General features: G+C 39.1%; 1 protein-coding gene across 2 annotated transcripts in view; it reads right to left on the reverse strand.

Moving 5' to 3' along the window:
• TANK (TRAF family member associated NFKB activator) overlaps nucleotides 1-18,225 on the reverse strand; it is a 225,733-nt gene that overhangs the window by 30,399 nt on the left and 177,109 nt on the right. For both annotated transcript variants that reach the window (XM_086956619.1, XM_086956620.1), the window contains exons 8-9: nucleotides 9,793-9,911; nucleotides 410-978 (exon numbers count right to left, since the gene is read on the reverse strand). In XM_086956619.1, the coding sequence (XP_086812745.1) occupies nucleotides 410-978; nucleotides 9,793-9,911 (688 nt within the window). The remainder of the gene's footprint in view (nucleotides 1-409; nucleotides 979-9,792; nucleotides 9,912-18,225) is intronic.

Raw genomic sequence — 18,225 nt, forward strand, 5'->3', positions numbered from 1 at the left:
AATAAATATGGAAATGTACAGTTTTACAACTTCATTTAACCGCAAATCACAAAATAAATATGGATGAATACGGATAAAGCGGACCAAAAAAAAAATACGGATAAATACAGACGGAAATGCTAAAAAAATAAATACCATAAAACCGGGAGCCCTAAACATAAATGACAGTTACAATTAACAAAGGGCCGCTGAATATGGGATGATCAATACCCGAGCAATGCTACCAAAAACCACCAGGGGAGGGGGGTGAACTTTCAATGTGAAGTTCTTAGGAGAGTGTTTATTGGATATCATGTTTTAATAAATGAAAACAGTTTGCAAATAATTGTAAAAACGTATTTGAAACCTAAATACAAAATAAAATATATTTCTATTTGCATGATGTGACAAGCTTTTGTGAAGCCTTTACCTGCTGTGGTCCCCTTATGGCACGTTTGGCAGGTTCCAGTGGGCTCTTGTTTCCGTTTGAAGTTTCATCAGCTGAGAATTTAAATTTGATACCATGATCCTCGGCTGTTAGAGGTGGTGTTTTGTCCTGCTTAAATACATCTGGCTGGTGTGGGGATAGGACTCTGTCAATGAAGGCAATGTTTTCTATAACTTGAGTTATATGTGAATTTCCTTTATCCTCTGATGGGCAACAACCTGCTTCGCTGAGGCTTAAAGCATTATCATCCAATTGCTGGTTATATTTCGTTTGGAGTACATTTTCACTTGCCATAGGGCTTGATAATACAGTCTTTTCTGGAGTACTCTGCAAAAAAACAGAGTCATTGTCCGTTGGCGGAAACTTGACACTAAATTGAGAAAGTGATTCTACAGAGCAGTCGTCAATCTCATCCTGTTCTAGGCATCTGGGACCAACAGTTGTTGTACATGCATGCTTGTTTGCTCCATTTTTAACCTGAGATTTCAAATGTCCCTCTGCTTGTTCATCTGCTGAATCTGTACACTGAATAGGCATTGAGAATTGTCCTTCTGTGAGGGAGAAGGAAAACATATAGTCAAAGCAGATAGTTGGGAATAGAAATGCTGTCATCAAATTTTTTTTATTTTACAGAGAACACTCCCAACTTCAAATCAAGAGGATCTCACAATGTAAAAATTAAATATAAAAAAATACTTACCTGAAATCCTAGTTCTCCTCTACGGAAACCATCATCATACTCATGAGCAATGTATGATCCCTTTCACGCAAATTATTCTGAATCACATTTTTCTCTTTAAGGAAACCAATTTCCATTACCTTCCCAAGAATTTAAAATCCAGAGAAAGTCACTGACCAAAAGTGACATAACAACTCTCCATTATCTCTTTTTAAGGAAACAATTGGATGCATAAAGAGGACAATGTAGCCCAAGATGTTGCAGCCTGAGAAGGCCAGAAAGCTGACACTACTCCTTTCAGCAAAAACACTCCAACCAGTAGCAGTACCCCTTCAGGCCCTGTCTCTGACAGGTGAGCCAGTTGTCTTTCTACAGAAATCAAGGATCCAGAAGGAAAAATAGTTAACTTCATCGTCTACTCTCTGGGGAGGAGAGAGGGTTGCTGCTCATGAATAAAACAAAGATTTGCCTCAAGGAGAATAATGATTACAGGTAAGGAGCTATTTTATTTCCTTCAAAGGATTTTCGCTTATAGTCACAAGCACCAGATAGAATACAGCGGACATACCAATAAAAGGAGGCAAATGAGACAAAGAACTAAATTATTTATGAAAACAAAGAGGCTGGCTTTAGCGTTTGTGAGCTCCAGCTCCACAGAGTGCCTCACTACCACCCTAAAACAGTGCCCCTCACCTCTCCACAGCCAGATCTTCAATTCATTTAATTTATTTTATAGTGCTCCTCATTCCAATGTAGGGGATCAGTGCACGTCACATCACTCGTATTATACAAATAATGGATCATACAAATGTGTAAATCCATGTATGGAAATGTTTCATAAGCAAACAAGAGCAACAAGGTGTAGGATTAACATGTCTTCTATACGGATAGGCATTATGTGCTAAGAGTGCTTGGTCTCCCGAGACACTCTATACTTAAAAAGTAACACAATGGTTGGGGTTGTATATACTAATAAGAATGTATTAATTGCCAAAGGAACCATTTTTACCAACCACAGAATAATGAAAGAATGAGGAAAAAAACGATAAGGTTCTACACCCATTCTTTGCAGTTTGCATGCAACTATTTGATGTCCGTTTGTCGCTCACTGTGCTCTATTAGAATTGTAACTTAAGATCGACAAGTATCAAACGGAACTCTGTGACAAAAGAAGTAACCAACTGAGTTATCTACTTAAAATACAAATCTGTGATCCGCATGTTATATGTTATGCTTTGAAGTAGGTGCATTAAACCATGTCCTAATTTATTATGAGTCAAAATTGTGACTAGATACAACACCAATCTCTTAAGTAAGGACATTAACCCTAGAGTTATGTTGCCTTGGGCAGCAAAGCAGTCCTTGGACAGCAGGACAGACTTCACAGCTGGGCAGTCCTGGCAGAGTCCACAGGTCCAGAAGTGATCTCAAGAGCTGGGTCTGAGGGTCTACTACTTATAACCTGCAACCTCTTTACAGTTTCTAAAGTCCTACCCCAACACAAGTGTCTGGAACTTCATTACTCCCTGTCCTCGCCCCAGCTTGTCTGGGGGCACAAACCACAAGTATGAAACCCTTTGTAAGTGTGCTGAGGCAGAGTCTTTGCAGGCCTCGAAAAATCCACTCGGCCACTTGCTATGAGGAGTCAGATTTGGTCAGGTTGAGATATTTTCAGGACCTACTGGTCCGTTCTGGTGAGTAAATTTGAACTGGAAAGGAACAGGTGTTCTGTTCATTCAGAAAGTGATGCCTTTAAATCTTGTTTTTATCTTGACACATTTGTGGTCTGTTCAAGGATAGAGGTAAATGTCAGTTTGTCTTTTTACTAATTGCTGCTTATCTTGTCCTGGAAAATTGTGTTTACTTTTCTTTCTCTTACTGCAGTTAGAATATTTTCTAAAGTGAGCTGTCTGACAATTGTGAAAACTGTAGGATGTCATGTTTTCTTTCTAACCCATAAAATTTAAATAGCTTGTAAATAAATAGTACAAATATTTCAAAATATATCAGGAATTACAAAAGCACTTTTTTTGCAATTCATAAGAGTGATGCTATCAAAGTTCTAAATAAGGGCAAAACAAATCTCAACACTTGACTTGGTGACGTGCAAATGACAAATATTTGCAGAAACTCAATTTGCAAACATTATTGTTTGTACACTATATGTTTTATCAGTAACTTCATGTCACTTGCACATTTCGTGGTTATTTCAATGGAAATTGTGCTGATTGCAAATGACAGTGTGCTACCACTTCATGCTTTAGTTACTTATTTATTAAAAGTTGTCGTTTTTAAACATGATTTGAGAAACATTCTTGAGCCTGCCCTGATGCCAATGCTGTTAATGGACTAGGAGGCAAGTCAGGGGTCATGTGTATCCTATATGTGAATAGATGTGCATTATATATGAAACACATTTTAGTCTATTAATTCAAACGAAATCGTTTTTTTGTACAGCAGATCTGCTAAACAAATATATATGAAGGAGCTTTCATATGTGATAAGAAAGGAAATGGCGGCTCAGTGAAATAGATTTTTTTGCCTAAGATCACACAATTTGAAACCAGTTCATGGGTCAAGAGCATTAAAGTTAGGTCGAGTACATTATTTAAATCACTAGACCCGCATGTCTGGTAACATTTTAATGATTTTTCGAGGCCTGCTTTGTGATGTGTAAGTGTGATAGGTGATAGCTCATCCCATTCATCCTGACACCTATTCCCTCTTTGTCCCACAGTCTGGGAGCAATGCACAACCAAACAACTGCCAGCTACACCGAGTCATGTGATCCAGGATACAGGTTTCAGGTACTAATTGGTTAGGACAAGAAAATGCCAGTTTTCTAAAACTGGCTTTTTTAGAATTGTAACTTAAAATCCAACTTTACCATTGAGGAGGGCTTTAAATTACAATTCTTGAGAGACCGAACACGACTTTCCTACCTGCTACCTGCTCCCAATTCAAAGTTATCACTTACTAAATGTAATAAGGTAATCCACTGTTATTCTGTGGGGAAAGCAGGCTTTGCAATAGTGAAAGACCATGTGTTTTACCACCAGGATATGTAAAAGTTAAAAGTACATATCCAACTTTTTACACACACTGCACCATGGTCAACAGCTGTTTAAGGCCAACCTTAAGGGTGACTTATATGCATTAGTAGTAGTGGGTGCCATCTTTTTTGCGGATCTCATGCCCTTTTATTAGTTTTATGATTTGCTTTCCTCACGTTTCATTTAGTTTTAATTTGGGTTACCCACATTTTATCTCCTACAATGGAGCCTGTTGTGGGGTTGCTGGACCCTGGGTTGTGTTCTACTTTGTCCACTGTTTTTGGCCACGTGCTGAAAAGCGACTGACTTGGCCACGCCCACTTTCAATGGGGGCCTATATAACAACATGGTTCGCACCTCCGATACAGAGGCCTGACTAGCCAATGTTTATTTTCCTTGTAGGCACATCTGTTCCCCTGTTTTCAGGAGGTGCCTAGCTCTTGTAGTAGTGGGTACCACCTTTAATTTGTTTTATGATTTGTTTTCCTCACATTTCTTTTAGTTTTAATTTGATTTACCATTACCGTATCTGCTCCAGGGGAGCCTGTTGAAGGGAAGCTGGGTTGTTGGACCCTGCGTTGGGTTCTACTTTGCCCACTTTTTCGGTCACACGCTGAATAGTGGCAGACTTGGACACGCCCCCTCGAAATACCACCCACCCTCAATGGCGGGCTATTTAACAACACAGTCAGTGCGTCCGCGGTAAAGGCAAGCCTGTCTGCACCAGGACGATGCCTAGAGCCACATCCCCAGGCCAGTTTAAGACAAATTCCTCCCTTAGCAGATGTTATACTCGTGAGGCCTTGCTGGCATTGAGGTAAGGGCCCAAATTGCATGAAAGTTCATCCAGTTGGTACTTACATTCCCCACCCCCCTTCTCCCCCCAAGTCCAACTTGCCTGGGCTGCAGCAAGCTATGGAAAAAGTTGTCTTTCCCCTGCACTGTTTTTCTGTCACAGGATCCTGATGTGCAATCTCAGAAGAAAGGTTTCTCTAATTACGAAACCTGTGCGCATACCATCTTAAGTATGAGGTCGCTTGTGAAACACAAAATCGAATTTGCCCTTTTTGTCGAACATCACAAGCCGGATATAGTCCTTATCTCAGAAACTTGGGCAGACCTACTTCAGGCCCAGACTTGGTGTCAGCAGTCCCACAGGGCTATTCGAATTTTTAGGGCCAATAGGCCACATAAGAGATGCAGCAGCCTAGCGATAGTATATCAAGAACTCTCTCTGCAAACTTACAAGTAACACCATATCTAAGGTGTACAAAGCATTATCTTTGAATTTTGAACTGCCCAAAACTCAATTATGGAATGGAATGCTAATCTACCACCCGCTCGGACCAAGAAATATCTTTAATCATAAGGTCACATCCCTATTAGAGTCTGGCCTGCTTTCGTCTAATTTCATGCTGCTAGGAAACTTTAATTTCCACTTGGAGGCACACTTTGATAACAATACTGAGATTTTATGGAGACCATGTCGTGTCTTGGCTGTGAGCAACTGGTGGAGGTTCCCACTCATTGTGTAGGCCATATGCTGGATGGTGTCTTCACCAATAATGATACATTGACTATTGTGGATGTTCTATCATTGTGCTGATCCATTCACTACTCTATCTAATTCAACATAAAAGCCACTCAAGATAGGCAGGTCCCCACTCGATCTCGCTCTTTACAAACATACCGTCAATGGCCCAAAATTGAACCCAGCCTGTTTAACCAGCTCCTAATTCACTCACAGCCCAAATTGGCTGAAGATCTTGAGAACCTCACTACCAACTTCTCTAACCGGCTTCATTCCTTGGCTCATACATTAGCTCCAACTAAGACAATAAGTTTGTCTCTTGTTCAGTTGGTTGCAATTTTTTTATTGAATATTTATATTGCATTATTCCGAAGAGAAAAGCATGGTGCATGCGTATTTTCAGGATCTTCTCCTGACACTGGAATGCACAACTTATGTGAAACCTTTGACTCCATCATTTTCAGGAAGACTGAAACATCATTTGTAGGACGCAAGAAAGGCTATGGAGAAATGACCACAGTCAGGCAGAGAAAGTTCCTGAAACAATTAGGATACAGAAACCTAAAAGGCAATGTTAAGGGAAGAAAAATCTTGTTCTTTTATCGAGGAAGTAGTCAGCCAAAAAGTCAGCGAACAAATTCTCTTTGACAGTGGTACTCTGGCGTCTCACTTTCAAAATAAAGTTGAACAAATCTTCAGTAAATTTTCTCTAATCTCTACTCTCTTAGCTGAGGAAAATAGGCCAAGACTTCACAATAATGCGAAATGCACCATTCCGGAGTTTGCCCCCCCTGAGCAAAGGACAAGTGATTGACCTGATCAAGGCCAAGAAGTTGGTTTCACTGCATGACCCCTGTCCTGCTGCCATCATGCACTTAGCCCCTGAGGTTATTGCTAACCATTTCCCTGCAATCTTAAACAAGATGATCACAACAGAGCAGTTTCCTATTCAATCGAAAAAAATTAATAATACTCTTAGTAAAAGAAACCTAGCCTAGACCCCAATAGTTATCGTCCCATTTCCAGGGTACCTTTTCCTGCAAAGACTATTGAAAAAGCCTTAAATCCGCAACTGGCTACTTTTATACACACGCAGGAGTTTCTGGACCTTACACAGTTCCGTTTCAGGAGCTGTCATAGCATGACACTGCACTGATAATGGCCACAGAGGAAATCAGGTTTATGTTAGACAATATTTGGCATGTCACTGTTATTCTTCTAGATTTATCAGCAGTATTCAATACAATCAACCACAGTCTGTTGGTTGACTGCCTCAATAGCATTGGGATCAGTGGTACTGCCCTGTCCCACCTCAGCTCCTTCCTAGGTCTAAGGGAACAGACGGTATCCTTGAATGAATTTGAGTCCGAACCCTTTGTCCAGTCTTGTGGAGTACCCCAGGAGTCCTGTTTAACTGAGACATTGTTCAACATTTATGTCACGCCCTTGGGAGTTCTGATCAAGTCATTCAGCTTCTCTTTAACATCTTATGCCGATGATACTCAAATCGTAGTCTCCTTCTCCGACTCACTCAACTGCACCTGTTATAAGTTCTACAACTGTATGCTAGCTATTAGCGATTGAATGGACAAAAATTATCTAAAATTAAATTCCTCAAGAAAAGGTTCTTCTTTTCCGGAAGGATACTTGCTTCTGGATGCCATCCTGCTGGAGTTAGGATCCTTACCACCACCAGCCAGCAAGGTAAAGAATTTAGGCAGTCTAATGGATAACAAGCTTGCTTTTGGAGACCAAGTGAATGTGACTATATCTGCATCCTTCTACACACTTAAGATAGTCAAGAAGATTCTGCCGTGCATTCCTTCAACTCTTCAAAAAACAGTGGTAACTACCCTAGATTTATCAAAACGACTATTGTAATGACTTATATCCTAATATGCAATTGCAGTATGCCAACAAGCTCCAGGCCCTCCAAAACGTAGCTGCTAGGTTGTTACTGGGAATCTCTAAATTTCAATCAGCTAAACCTGCTCGGTAGACTCTTCATTGGCGACCGGTCAAAAAAGAGTGAGATTTAAAGCCCTGTGTATCACCTTTAGGGCCCTACAGAATTCTGGCCCGAAATTCTTTAAATAAAGGCTTACATGGTATTAGCCAGAGATGCCGCTCCTTTCAAGCACTGCCTGTAATAAATGTAAGTCTTTATAGTACATGAAGGTCTATCCTGAAGAAAATGAACTTTTTCAGAAGATTCTCTGGATGGAATCCCCATGGGTTCGATTGGATTATAGCTTCTGTGAGCTGCCTGAGAATTGGCACCACTCACTCCTCGAAACTCGAAGGATGGTCTCTTCCGTAGTCGATCATGAGGGACTAGGAAGATGTAAAGTGCTGTGGACCACGACAGGGAAGGGATCTGAGAAGTTATCGCACCAGTCTTTATTAGATTGTTACAGTCCAGACGATAGAAAGCTTGCCTATGAAGAATACACTTTTGCTGATTATGTATCTAGGAGTGCTCCCGGATAGTGAATCTTTTGGACTGGGACTGATTTCGCTTGATTTATACTTAGACCCATGTGCTGTAGGATGGAGACTGTTATCCAGAAGTGTTGTTGAACATCTTGAGATGTTGACGCGTACAGGAGCCAATTGTCCACATAAGGAAAAATAAACTCTTCTGGAGGTGCAGGGCGACCATACCAAGCATTTTGAAAATAAGTATTTCTATTTGTAATGAATGTTGCTCACTATAAAACTCAGGAATTTGCAACGTTTATTTGATACTGAATTATGCCTGTACATCTAAGTCCTACATTTAGTCCCCTTGATGTAGCTAAGTGTATATCTGATGTAGGGCTAACACATAATATCTCCCCCCCCCCCTAATGTGTCCATTTGTTTGGCATTTTAAGGTTGAGAATGTGCCTACATTATTGTGTTGAGCCCTTCTTTCAAATTACAAAGTAGCCAGAATATATTACCACTACCTTTTAGGAAGGAGAGACCTTCTCTACAATATCCTTGTAGTCACTCTTCAGAGTGCCTCGCAGAGTTCACTCGACTTTTTTATGTGATTTTCCTACTCTTTCAGTATTTATGTGATGATATCTCATTTTTCAGGGATTTAATTATTTATTTCAGGGATTATGTGGATTTCTTGTGAGAGTCCAGTTTAATAGATCTTAGTTTGATAAGAGTAAGGATTTTAAGAAGGAGCTACAAAGGTTTATAAAAGCTGTCATTTGCATGCAGCAAAGACAGACTCCGAGTTATAAAACCAGAATCTACAGACATTTATACCTATAGGTGGAATTTACAAGTGTGGGTAGTCACTAGTAGGACTGCCTTTCCGCAGTCATAGGTTTACGGTTTAGTGTGGGGAAGATGGGTGTTTCAAGGCAAGAGGCAAAGAAGGCCATTTGAAAGTTGTTAAACTCCAACAAACCCAGAAATGTTCTAAATGTTTTAAGACCCAATTACCACACTTAACTATTGTGAAAAACGGAATGACAGAACTACTACCACACTACTATATTCACTAAAGGTGTAGGGGGAGGCTCTTCTGAAATGTTAAATATCTACCACATGAATAACAAAGAATACACATTAATTGTGAAAGTGCATGCCTGCAATATTTAGTTCTAAAGACGTCCAACTTGCACACAGTCTGGAGTAGTACACGTGGAGCAGTAAGGAGGGTGCACGGCAGGTTACTAGTTTGCTTTAGTCATTAACTGAGGATTAACTTTCTCCAACTATGAGGATAAATTTTAACAGTATAGATCCATGAAGAAAACCTACAAAATGTTACAACATCCACTAAACTAAAACTTAAGTCTCCCCAGACATGAAATCCAACAGTAACAGCCACGTGTGCTGGCTGCCCTGCCTACTGAACGTAACAGCAAAAGTTTCACCACCCCACTGTCAAATTTCTAATGAAATGCCATTCACTTTTTTCGTTACTATAATAATTTGGCATGTAAGGAAACGTCTTTACACAATACTCGGTAAAGAGGAATTATACTGTATGTCTTCCTATGTGAAAAGATAGAGGCGGTACTGATAGATTATACATTAGTCAACATATACTCCAGTTTGGCGAAGTCTAAATACGCAAACCAAAGTTGAGCCTTACCTGCAGCAGTTTCTTTCCTCTGGTTGAATTTATGCAGTTGATCGGTTTGCTCTCTTGTCAGCTTGCATATTTGACGAAACTCCTTCTTCATCTCAGAGAAGATCTTTTCTACGTTATCTCTAGAGTGTTTTAAAATATATTAAGACGACAACTTTAAAATACAATGGCTCGATTTTTATTAAGAGGCTGCTAGTGTCAAGGAGCAGCTGTAAACATGATTATCTGGCAAACATCAGATGTAAACATGCTGAATATTTAACAAGAATAGCTATAAAGAGGTTGACTGCATATAAATACCATCAATATAACCACCTGACAGAAATATTTTGATGTTTCTATAAAACCATGCAGGGTAAGTTGTGTGATGTATCATTAAGGATTTGTGCGAAGAGTGTATTGCATAAAATGTACAAGTTAAAGGTGAGGTGGGTCAAGAAACTCATGTAAATGTGGAAAACAGCTCCTGCTTCTTTATGAGGGAATGACTTAGGCCCTTATTTGAAGTTTGGTGTTCAGGATCCTCTGTCAGTTCATTTCAATAGTCTTTTTTCAGTAATAGCAATGGCCATAAAAACACATAATTAAAATACATTATACATAATTTCGTTTTTCGAATTCAGAGATTATTAAAAGGTTTCACACATCAAATTAAAACGGATTTCATTCATCATGAAATATAATCCATGTAAACATTTGGCAAATTATATAAAATTACAGTATTGGCACCCCCAGTGATTAGTGCCCATATAAAACTATTAGCAGTCTCATCAGAGCTGAAATAAGTATCCTTATAAAGCATACCTCCTCCTCGGTTTTAATGTAGACAAAATATAGTTGAGGACAGAGAAACAAATCGTAGGGGTTTCTACACATTTTTTAAAATATCCTTTTAGCTCGATGTAAAGTGCTTATGCTTAAAAATGGTCATAAAAAGTGTATTCTGAAGCTACTATATAAACTGCAAAAAAGTTTAAAATGCGATGTTGTTTGTGATGAAAAATGATTACAGTAATTCGGGTCATTATTTCTGGCCAAGAATTGTAAGGAGTTTGATCCTAACATAAATTGGTGGAAAAAATATGGATCTCTAGAATTAAACAAGCTCTGTAACCGTCCCAAAAATGAGGCAAAGTAATACAGTCTGAAATCTGGAAAGTTAAGCCCTCCTTTAATGAAAGGTAATTTCAAGGATGAGATTGCTCTACGATTCTTTTTAAAGCCCCATATAAAACTGCCCAATATGCCGTCAAGTTTCCTAAAGAATATTTTATTTATCTTCAAAGGAATGCATCTAAATAAATATAAAAATTTTGGCAAAATGTTCATTTTAATAAGATTGATTCGCCCAATAAGATTTAAAGGCACCTTATGCCATTTTTTAAGGAGAGTCTGAGTTTCTTTTAATTAAGCATCGTAGTTCAATGCCAAAATGTCCTTGATATTGGATGTTATCTTAATACCTAGATAGGTAGCAGCGTGGCATATTCCAGTTACCTGTATCTGTGGTTTGTAATTGGCTATAATTTGGGTCTTGCCTAAATTTAACTTATATCCTGAAACTTCGCCAAATGCATCTGCTTCTTTGATAATTCCTGCCATAGCTTCAATTACATCGGTTGTATAAACTGCCAAATCATCCGCGTAAGCAGTAATTTTAAGCGAATTTGTCCCAGTTGTAAATGGTTTTATCATCACCTGCGCCTGTATAGCATTAATAAACGGTTCCATGGCAAGGGCAAATAATAGGGGTGATAGCGGGCATCCCTGCCGGGTCCCTCTCAAGATTGAAAATTTAGGAGAAAGTAAACAATCATACCCAATTACAGCATTAGGGCGCTCATAAAGTGCTTGAATTTTTGTTAAAAACTTAGTTTTAAACCCGATTTCTTTAAGGATTACCCAGAGATAATCCCACCCCACTCGGTCAAAAGCTTTTTCAGCGTCGAGTAATATCATTCCGAGTGGGGAGGGATTAATGGCGGCTATGTCAAACAAGGTTATAGCCGTGTTTACATGTTGAGTTGTATCTCTGCCCACTACAAAGCCATGTTGGTGTTCACTAATCAGCTTAGGCATGAGGGGAGAGAGTCTTGTGGCAATTAATTTAGCAAATACCTTGGCATCGGCATTAATCAAGGAAATTGGGCGGTAAGACCCACACTCCGTAGGTGGTTTGTTCTTTTTTAAGAAAAAGATAATTTTTGCAGTGTTCCAAGAGGTCGGGGCCCTATCTGTTGTACTTATCTGGTTAATGACTGAACAAAATAATGAAAGTAGTTCCTCGCAGCAAATTTTATAAATTTCAATCGGCAAAGTGTCATCCCCCGCAGCCTTCCCAGAGGGAAGAGAAAAAATTGCTAGTTTTAGTTCTTCTTGAGTAAAGTCATTTTCTAGTCCTTCCATATCTACTATATCCTTCTCTAGCCGCCAATTGTTTCTGATATAGTTTTCAACTAGCTCCGTAGGGGGGACACCTTCTGGGGTGTACAATTTAGTATAGTATTCTACAAATTGTTGCAAAATCTGATCTGAGCGAGTATAGTTAATACCGTTTGCACTTTCTATGCTCTTAATTAAAGAAGTGGCTCGGTCGTCAGCAATTTTATAAGCAAGGGTTTTACCTATTCTATCACCGCTCTCATATTGCAAAAGTTTATATTTATGTAGTTTAGTAATGACTTTATCTCTTAAAAATTTCTTAGTCTCACATCGTAGCGTTATCAATTTAAGTTCTAGTTTAGCTTTGTTTAGGTTGTGAGAGGCCCCCACGCATTCTTATCTAGTAATTTCGGCCAAATGTTCTTCTAACCCCCTTATCCTTGATGTAATTAAACGGATCTCTTCCTTACGATTGGCATTCTGTTGTATAATAAACTGTTGGGCAAAGCCTCTGATGCTAGCTTTACAACAATCCCAAACTGAGGTAATTTTGGCCGTATCTTTATTAAACTCTAGAAATTCTTTTATATGTTCTTTCAAACAAGAAATGAACCTCGTATTGGAGATCAAATGTCTGGGAAAAGAGAATAGCCTGGGTTCTGTCTTTTTAGATACGATCTTGAAGGTTACCATTATGGGATTATGATCAGATGTTACCTTAGGGCAAATCTCCATTTTACAACACTCCAAAATATGGGTCGTTGCCCAAGCCATGTCTATGCGTGAGTACATTTTATGTGGTATAGAGTGATAGGTGTACCCAGCAAGCATGGGGTGAAGGTGCCTCCAAATATCTTTCAGTTTATGTATACGGGCTAGTTCTAAAATAGATGCCCTAGTCTTGCGCATTCTTTGTGAGGGAATGCCCTTAGTAGTATCTTAAGAGTTAAGTTCAAGACAGCGAAAGATATAATAAACATATGGAAGACAGTCATGACTCATAATAAAGCATCATTCTATCACTCTCTCTTAACTCTTTGGAATAACCCGGGATTACCAAGTATTTTTAGCGATTCAGGATGTAAGATATGGGCGAACCGAGGCATAACAAGATTGGGGGACCTATATGGGTCAGCAGGATTCCTTGATTTTGATACACTCAGGCTATTATATAAACTACCGGCAAACACTTATTTTAAGTACTTACAAATACGCGACTTCCTTATAGGGAAATTAAACCTTAAAGAGATTGTTGACTCAGACTTTTGGCTATGTATGTATAAAGGAGCGGGGAACAAGAAAAACACTATCAGCCAAGGATACAAATGTTTTATTGAAGGCAAGATAGATGACTGTCCCAAATTAGCACTGAAATGGGCTTCACGGTTTACTACCGGTATTTGTTCAAATGATATTTCCTCCTTTTTAAACAAAATCGATACATTAGTCCACTCTTCAAGCTTAAAACTACAAGCATATAAAACGATATGTCAACTTTACTATACCCCTTTACAAATAAGTAAATGGGCTCCCAACAACGCTTTCAGTGATCGTACTAAATGCCCAAAGTGCCATACTCAAGCTGCCGATTTAGAACATATGCTAGTTCTTTGCCCTGTTCTTGCTCCCTTTTGGGACAATATAGAAAATATTCTGAGATCGAAACATCTAATTGAGCTTACATTATCATCAGATATGATTCTCTTAGGCCTGCAACTCAACACTTTATTATTTCAAGATCTAATTTTTATTTTATTAGCATGCGCAAGGCTGGTTATAGCCCGAGCATGGATAGTGGAACAACCACCTCATGCAAACGAATGGTGGTGCTTGGTGACAGAGATTCACCACATGGAACTACTGGTAGCTAGGAAAAGAGGTGCAAAAGCATTGGCCAAAATAGATAGAATATGGGGCTGCTTGTTCCCTATCTGCGAATTGAATTAATGCGTAACTAAGCCCTGTTCTATCTTATTATTTTGCAATTCTTTTTACTTATTCTATTCTTGTTTCTTATTTTCATCTTTACTTTTTTTTTGTTTTCTTTTTGCTTCAATTGCTTCTTGTAATATTCACATAGATGATAGAAGTTTTGTTAAATGAAATATTCTGTATGTGCTCCAATTGCTTGTGCCACCTTTAAATAAAAATGTTTAAAAAAAAAAAAAAAAAAAATGATTACATGGGGAAACCGGAAGAGATTCAAACCAGGAGCCAGAGTTAGGGAGAGCAACCAAATAATAGATTCTATGTAACCTGAACCTCGTGAGATCAAATCTATGTTCTGGTTTTTCTACCGAGGTTAAATACTGCTCTGTAGCCTTGCATTGTGGAAACAGGCAAATAGTTAAGAACTGAGGTTAAACGACTTGCCCTTGCGATTCTAATCTCTTCATTTATCATTGCAAAACATTCCTAAACTATGGTATTAGTTTGGGACTCAATGCAATCTGGAGAATCCAAAAGTTAATCAAGCCTATGTCATTAAAGCTTTTCTTAACATATGCTAGCCAAGGGATAGAACATCTGTTGTCCAATTTCAGGCAGTCGCCTTAAATGTCTCTTGAGAAACCCGCTTGTGGGGTAAACCATATTTTAACCCAGGGTAAGAGGGTGGTCATTTTAACGTTGTCTTCTAACTAGGCCACATACAAATCACGGAGATAAATCTTGGGGTCGATTTCAGGATAGCCAAGAACTGACAGAGGAATTTGTTTTCGAAGGCCTGCACTCTAGGTGGTATTTCGTGTTCCAACACCCAGACATTTAGACATATACAGTTAGACCATCTCTTTAATTGGCTTATGCCCCAGTTTTTTTTGCAAATCTAAAAATAGAGTCACCTACTACTCCCATTTTCTGTATTCTCTGACTAGTCATGCCGCTCCATGACAGATTTGCTTTGAACTGGATGCTAAATAATTAAAGTAGACAACCTTTGTGATCGGAGTCTCCCCAATGAAGAAATAATTTGTTTTACTATTTTTTGGACCACAAATTAAAATAAACTATTTGTGATTATTTATTTTTAAACTCAGGTTTCTGGAGGCCAACTGTTGTTTGTGAGATTAAAATTGCGCCATATGCATATAAAAGAACTGGGACTGGTCAAGAAGCAATTCTAGGGGTATCACTGTGACATAAACTCAGGGCTTTGTCTAGGGAATTAATATAAAAGTTAAAAAAAACAGGAAAGGTATGAATTACACAACCCTGCCGGACCCCTCTGGCTTCCTTTATGGGCTGGGTACAAACACCTTGTTGAGTGTAGCGGACCGTGGTGGTGGTATCCCAGTGTAACCGCCTTATGAGGTTCAACAATTGTGGATCCATCCCGCTACCACCATCAGTGCCCACAACTTTTCCCTGTGCACCAAGTCAAAAGTACAAGAGATATCCATAAAAATTAATATGTAATGAACCTCTCCTGGCCCTAACGTACTTTCCCAAGATAAGGAATATGTTCAGGGCCTGTTAAATGGTGCCCAGGCCTGGGTGGAAACCATATTAAACCTTTGAAAAAAAATAATATTTTCTGCCAAAGTTTCCAGCTTTTGCAGGATCACGTGTCCTAGAGTTTTTACTGTGGTATCTAACAATCCTTTGTCAAAATGTGACCAATATCCACCACATTTGTTACGGTGTTTCCCGTCTGACAAACTTTAAACAAGGCCCTTCGTTCTATAGCCCCTCTTTCATAAAATGCTACTCCTAGCTCATTTAGTTGCAAAGGAAGGATATTGTCTAAGTAAACTGGTGCAAAGAGTTACTTTTTATTTTTCTAAGCCAAAGTCCACATTTTCTAAGTAGGGTAAATGATATTCTAAACGGGTCAACAGATCACCTCCAGCAAAAAATGATTTTAAGATCAGTCAACCATTTGGTAGATGCATTTTGTCAGTGGGAAAACTCAGCTTGGACACATACAGAATCCCCAGTCTTGGGGAAACCAAGCAGGGTGGCATGAAGGTGGCTTCCATCCTTGTAGAAAAATCCCCCAATTCTTTTAGGCTTGAAATCTCTCCATGACACAGAGTTCTTCCTCACACTGCAGTGATCCTTAGGTGTTCTAGGTGCTCAACTGATCATCATATCCTTTTACCTGATTCTGCATTTGTAGTGCTAGAGGTACTCTTGTTGTCTGACACCCTGTGATGACTACCAATATTTTAATTGACTTTAGTGTGTTATTTTATCCTAGCCTGAATGTACTATATTCTGCATGTGCCTGTGTCTCTTAAACGTTTCTTTCTTGTAATCTTACAGTCTTTCAGTGGGAGCTGTCACAGAGTAGGACAGCCTTGCCAAGAACAGAAGGTGTGGGATGTGCATTTAAAAGCGTGAGAGGGAGAGAGAGGTGTGGAATGTACTTTTTCGTTTCGAAGTGCAGTGTTGTAGGCTGTGATGCACCCAAGTGCTCGGTGTTGTACATTGAGAGATGAAGTATGTGATGCTATAGGACATTGAGAGATGAAGTATGTGAATCTATAAGAAGTTGTGCACAGTTGTGCATTATGTTGTACATTGATGAGAATTATAAAGGTCTTACTATTGGCTTTGACATGGCCTCATGCCATCTTGTTTTCTAACTATGCCTTGCTTCAGCTTTTCTGCATGCACACCAGCGCTTGCAAGTTGTTTGGGTTATTCACGTTCATGGATTGTTTTTGTGAGAGATTGTTTATTGCACCCGGAAGGCTTTGTGAGCTTCGTCAAGATAAAGGCTGGAACATGCAAGATTTGGAGAAGGGGATGTGGGAACTCCTTCCTGCCACTGGAATGGTTGATTGGAAGCTGGCCAGTTATGCTAAGATTCCTCTGGCGCGGGGGGAGGTCTCTCCTGAACATTCTAGTGTGTTTTGAGATTATAAAGCGGAGGGTTGTTAACTTAGAAACTGCGAGTTTGGAATCCAAACGGGGCCGGACGCGTCTACCTCGGAGCGTGGAACCCTGGTTGCTGAAGCTCTCAACCACAGCTGTTTAACTTCCCCAGTCAGGAGTGGGCTGAGATGCAGTGTTTGCACCAGGTGAAGTATTGAGTTTTGACTAGTGCCCTTGTGATGCGTGGTTCCAGTGGCTGTGATCATTTGAAGTGTTGAGTTTTGGTTATTGCCATTGTGACGTTTGGCCAGTGGCTTTGATAATTTGATGTGTTTTCTTTGTGATGTGTGAGTGAGTCAAGGTGCACATCCAAAGTAATCATTTGATGTATATATATATTTCCTGATCTTTTGCAGGATGTCAAGTATATTTGCTTGAGACTTATTCCATATTATTTGCTGCTTGTTTATTCATCAGTATTCAGCTCTTATATTTACCAAGTGTGTAATTATTGCTTGCATCTAAACATAGAGATCTCTTTGTATATGTGAATGTTCTGAATTTGGCATCTGGGAAAGCCTTTCTGTTAGAGGGCATTGTGTAAAATAAAACCGCAAGCCTTATTTTAAAAGAGAGAGTCCTTGCATTTTGTCAAATAAAACCCTTATCTAAAGGTGTTGTTTGTTTTGTGTTAAAGTCTTTTGCTTCGCCAATTGCTGAGCCATTGTGTGGGAGCTGTATTATCTGATAGGCAAAATCAAGACAGCATGGTCGCTAATGAAGGAGGCGTAATTCTACAATTGTTTTAACCTAGAGCATTAGGTCAATTCTCCAAGATGCTGTTGATGTTCCATTTACTGTGGTTCTTTCAGGTTTAGTATATAGAGGCATGTTCAAGACGATAATTCATCAATCTACACCTCCAATCTGCATTCAGAACTCAACATGTGCTGTTCAGAGAACAGCACTAAAACCCTAATTGTTTGGAATAATATCAGCATGGTAATGACACTAGACAGGTGGAAAGAGCAACATATCATGGGGTTGACATTATAGCCAATGTAGATAATATTGTTGACAGCAATATTGATCCCCTAATTGCCAAAACAAAAATCTAATTAGTGAGATTACATAATCTGCACCTATCGATCACTGGCAGATGTAATATAATAAAAATGCTTTTTTGCCCTACGTTTTTGAATTTTTTAAGGGAAATCCCGTTAGAATTCACCA

Source organism: Lissotriton vulgaris, chromosome 2_1, assembly GCF_964263255.1.
Source record: "Lissotriton vulgaris chromosome 2_1, aLisVul1.2, whole genome shotgun sequence".
Lineage (NCBI taxonomy): Eukaryota > Metazoa > Chordata > Amphibia > Caudata > Salamandridae > Lissotriton > Lissotriton vulgaris.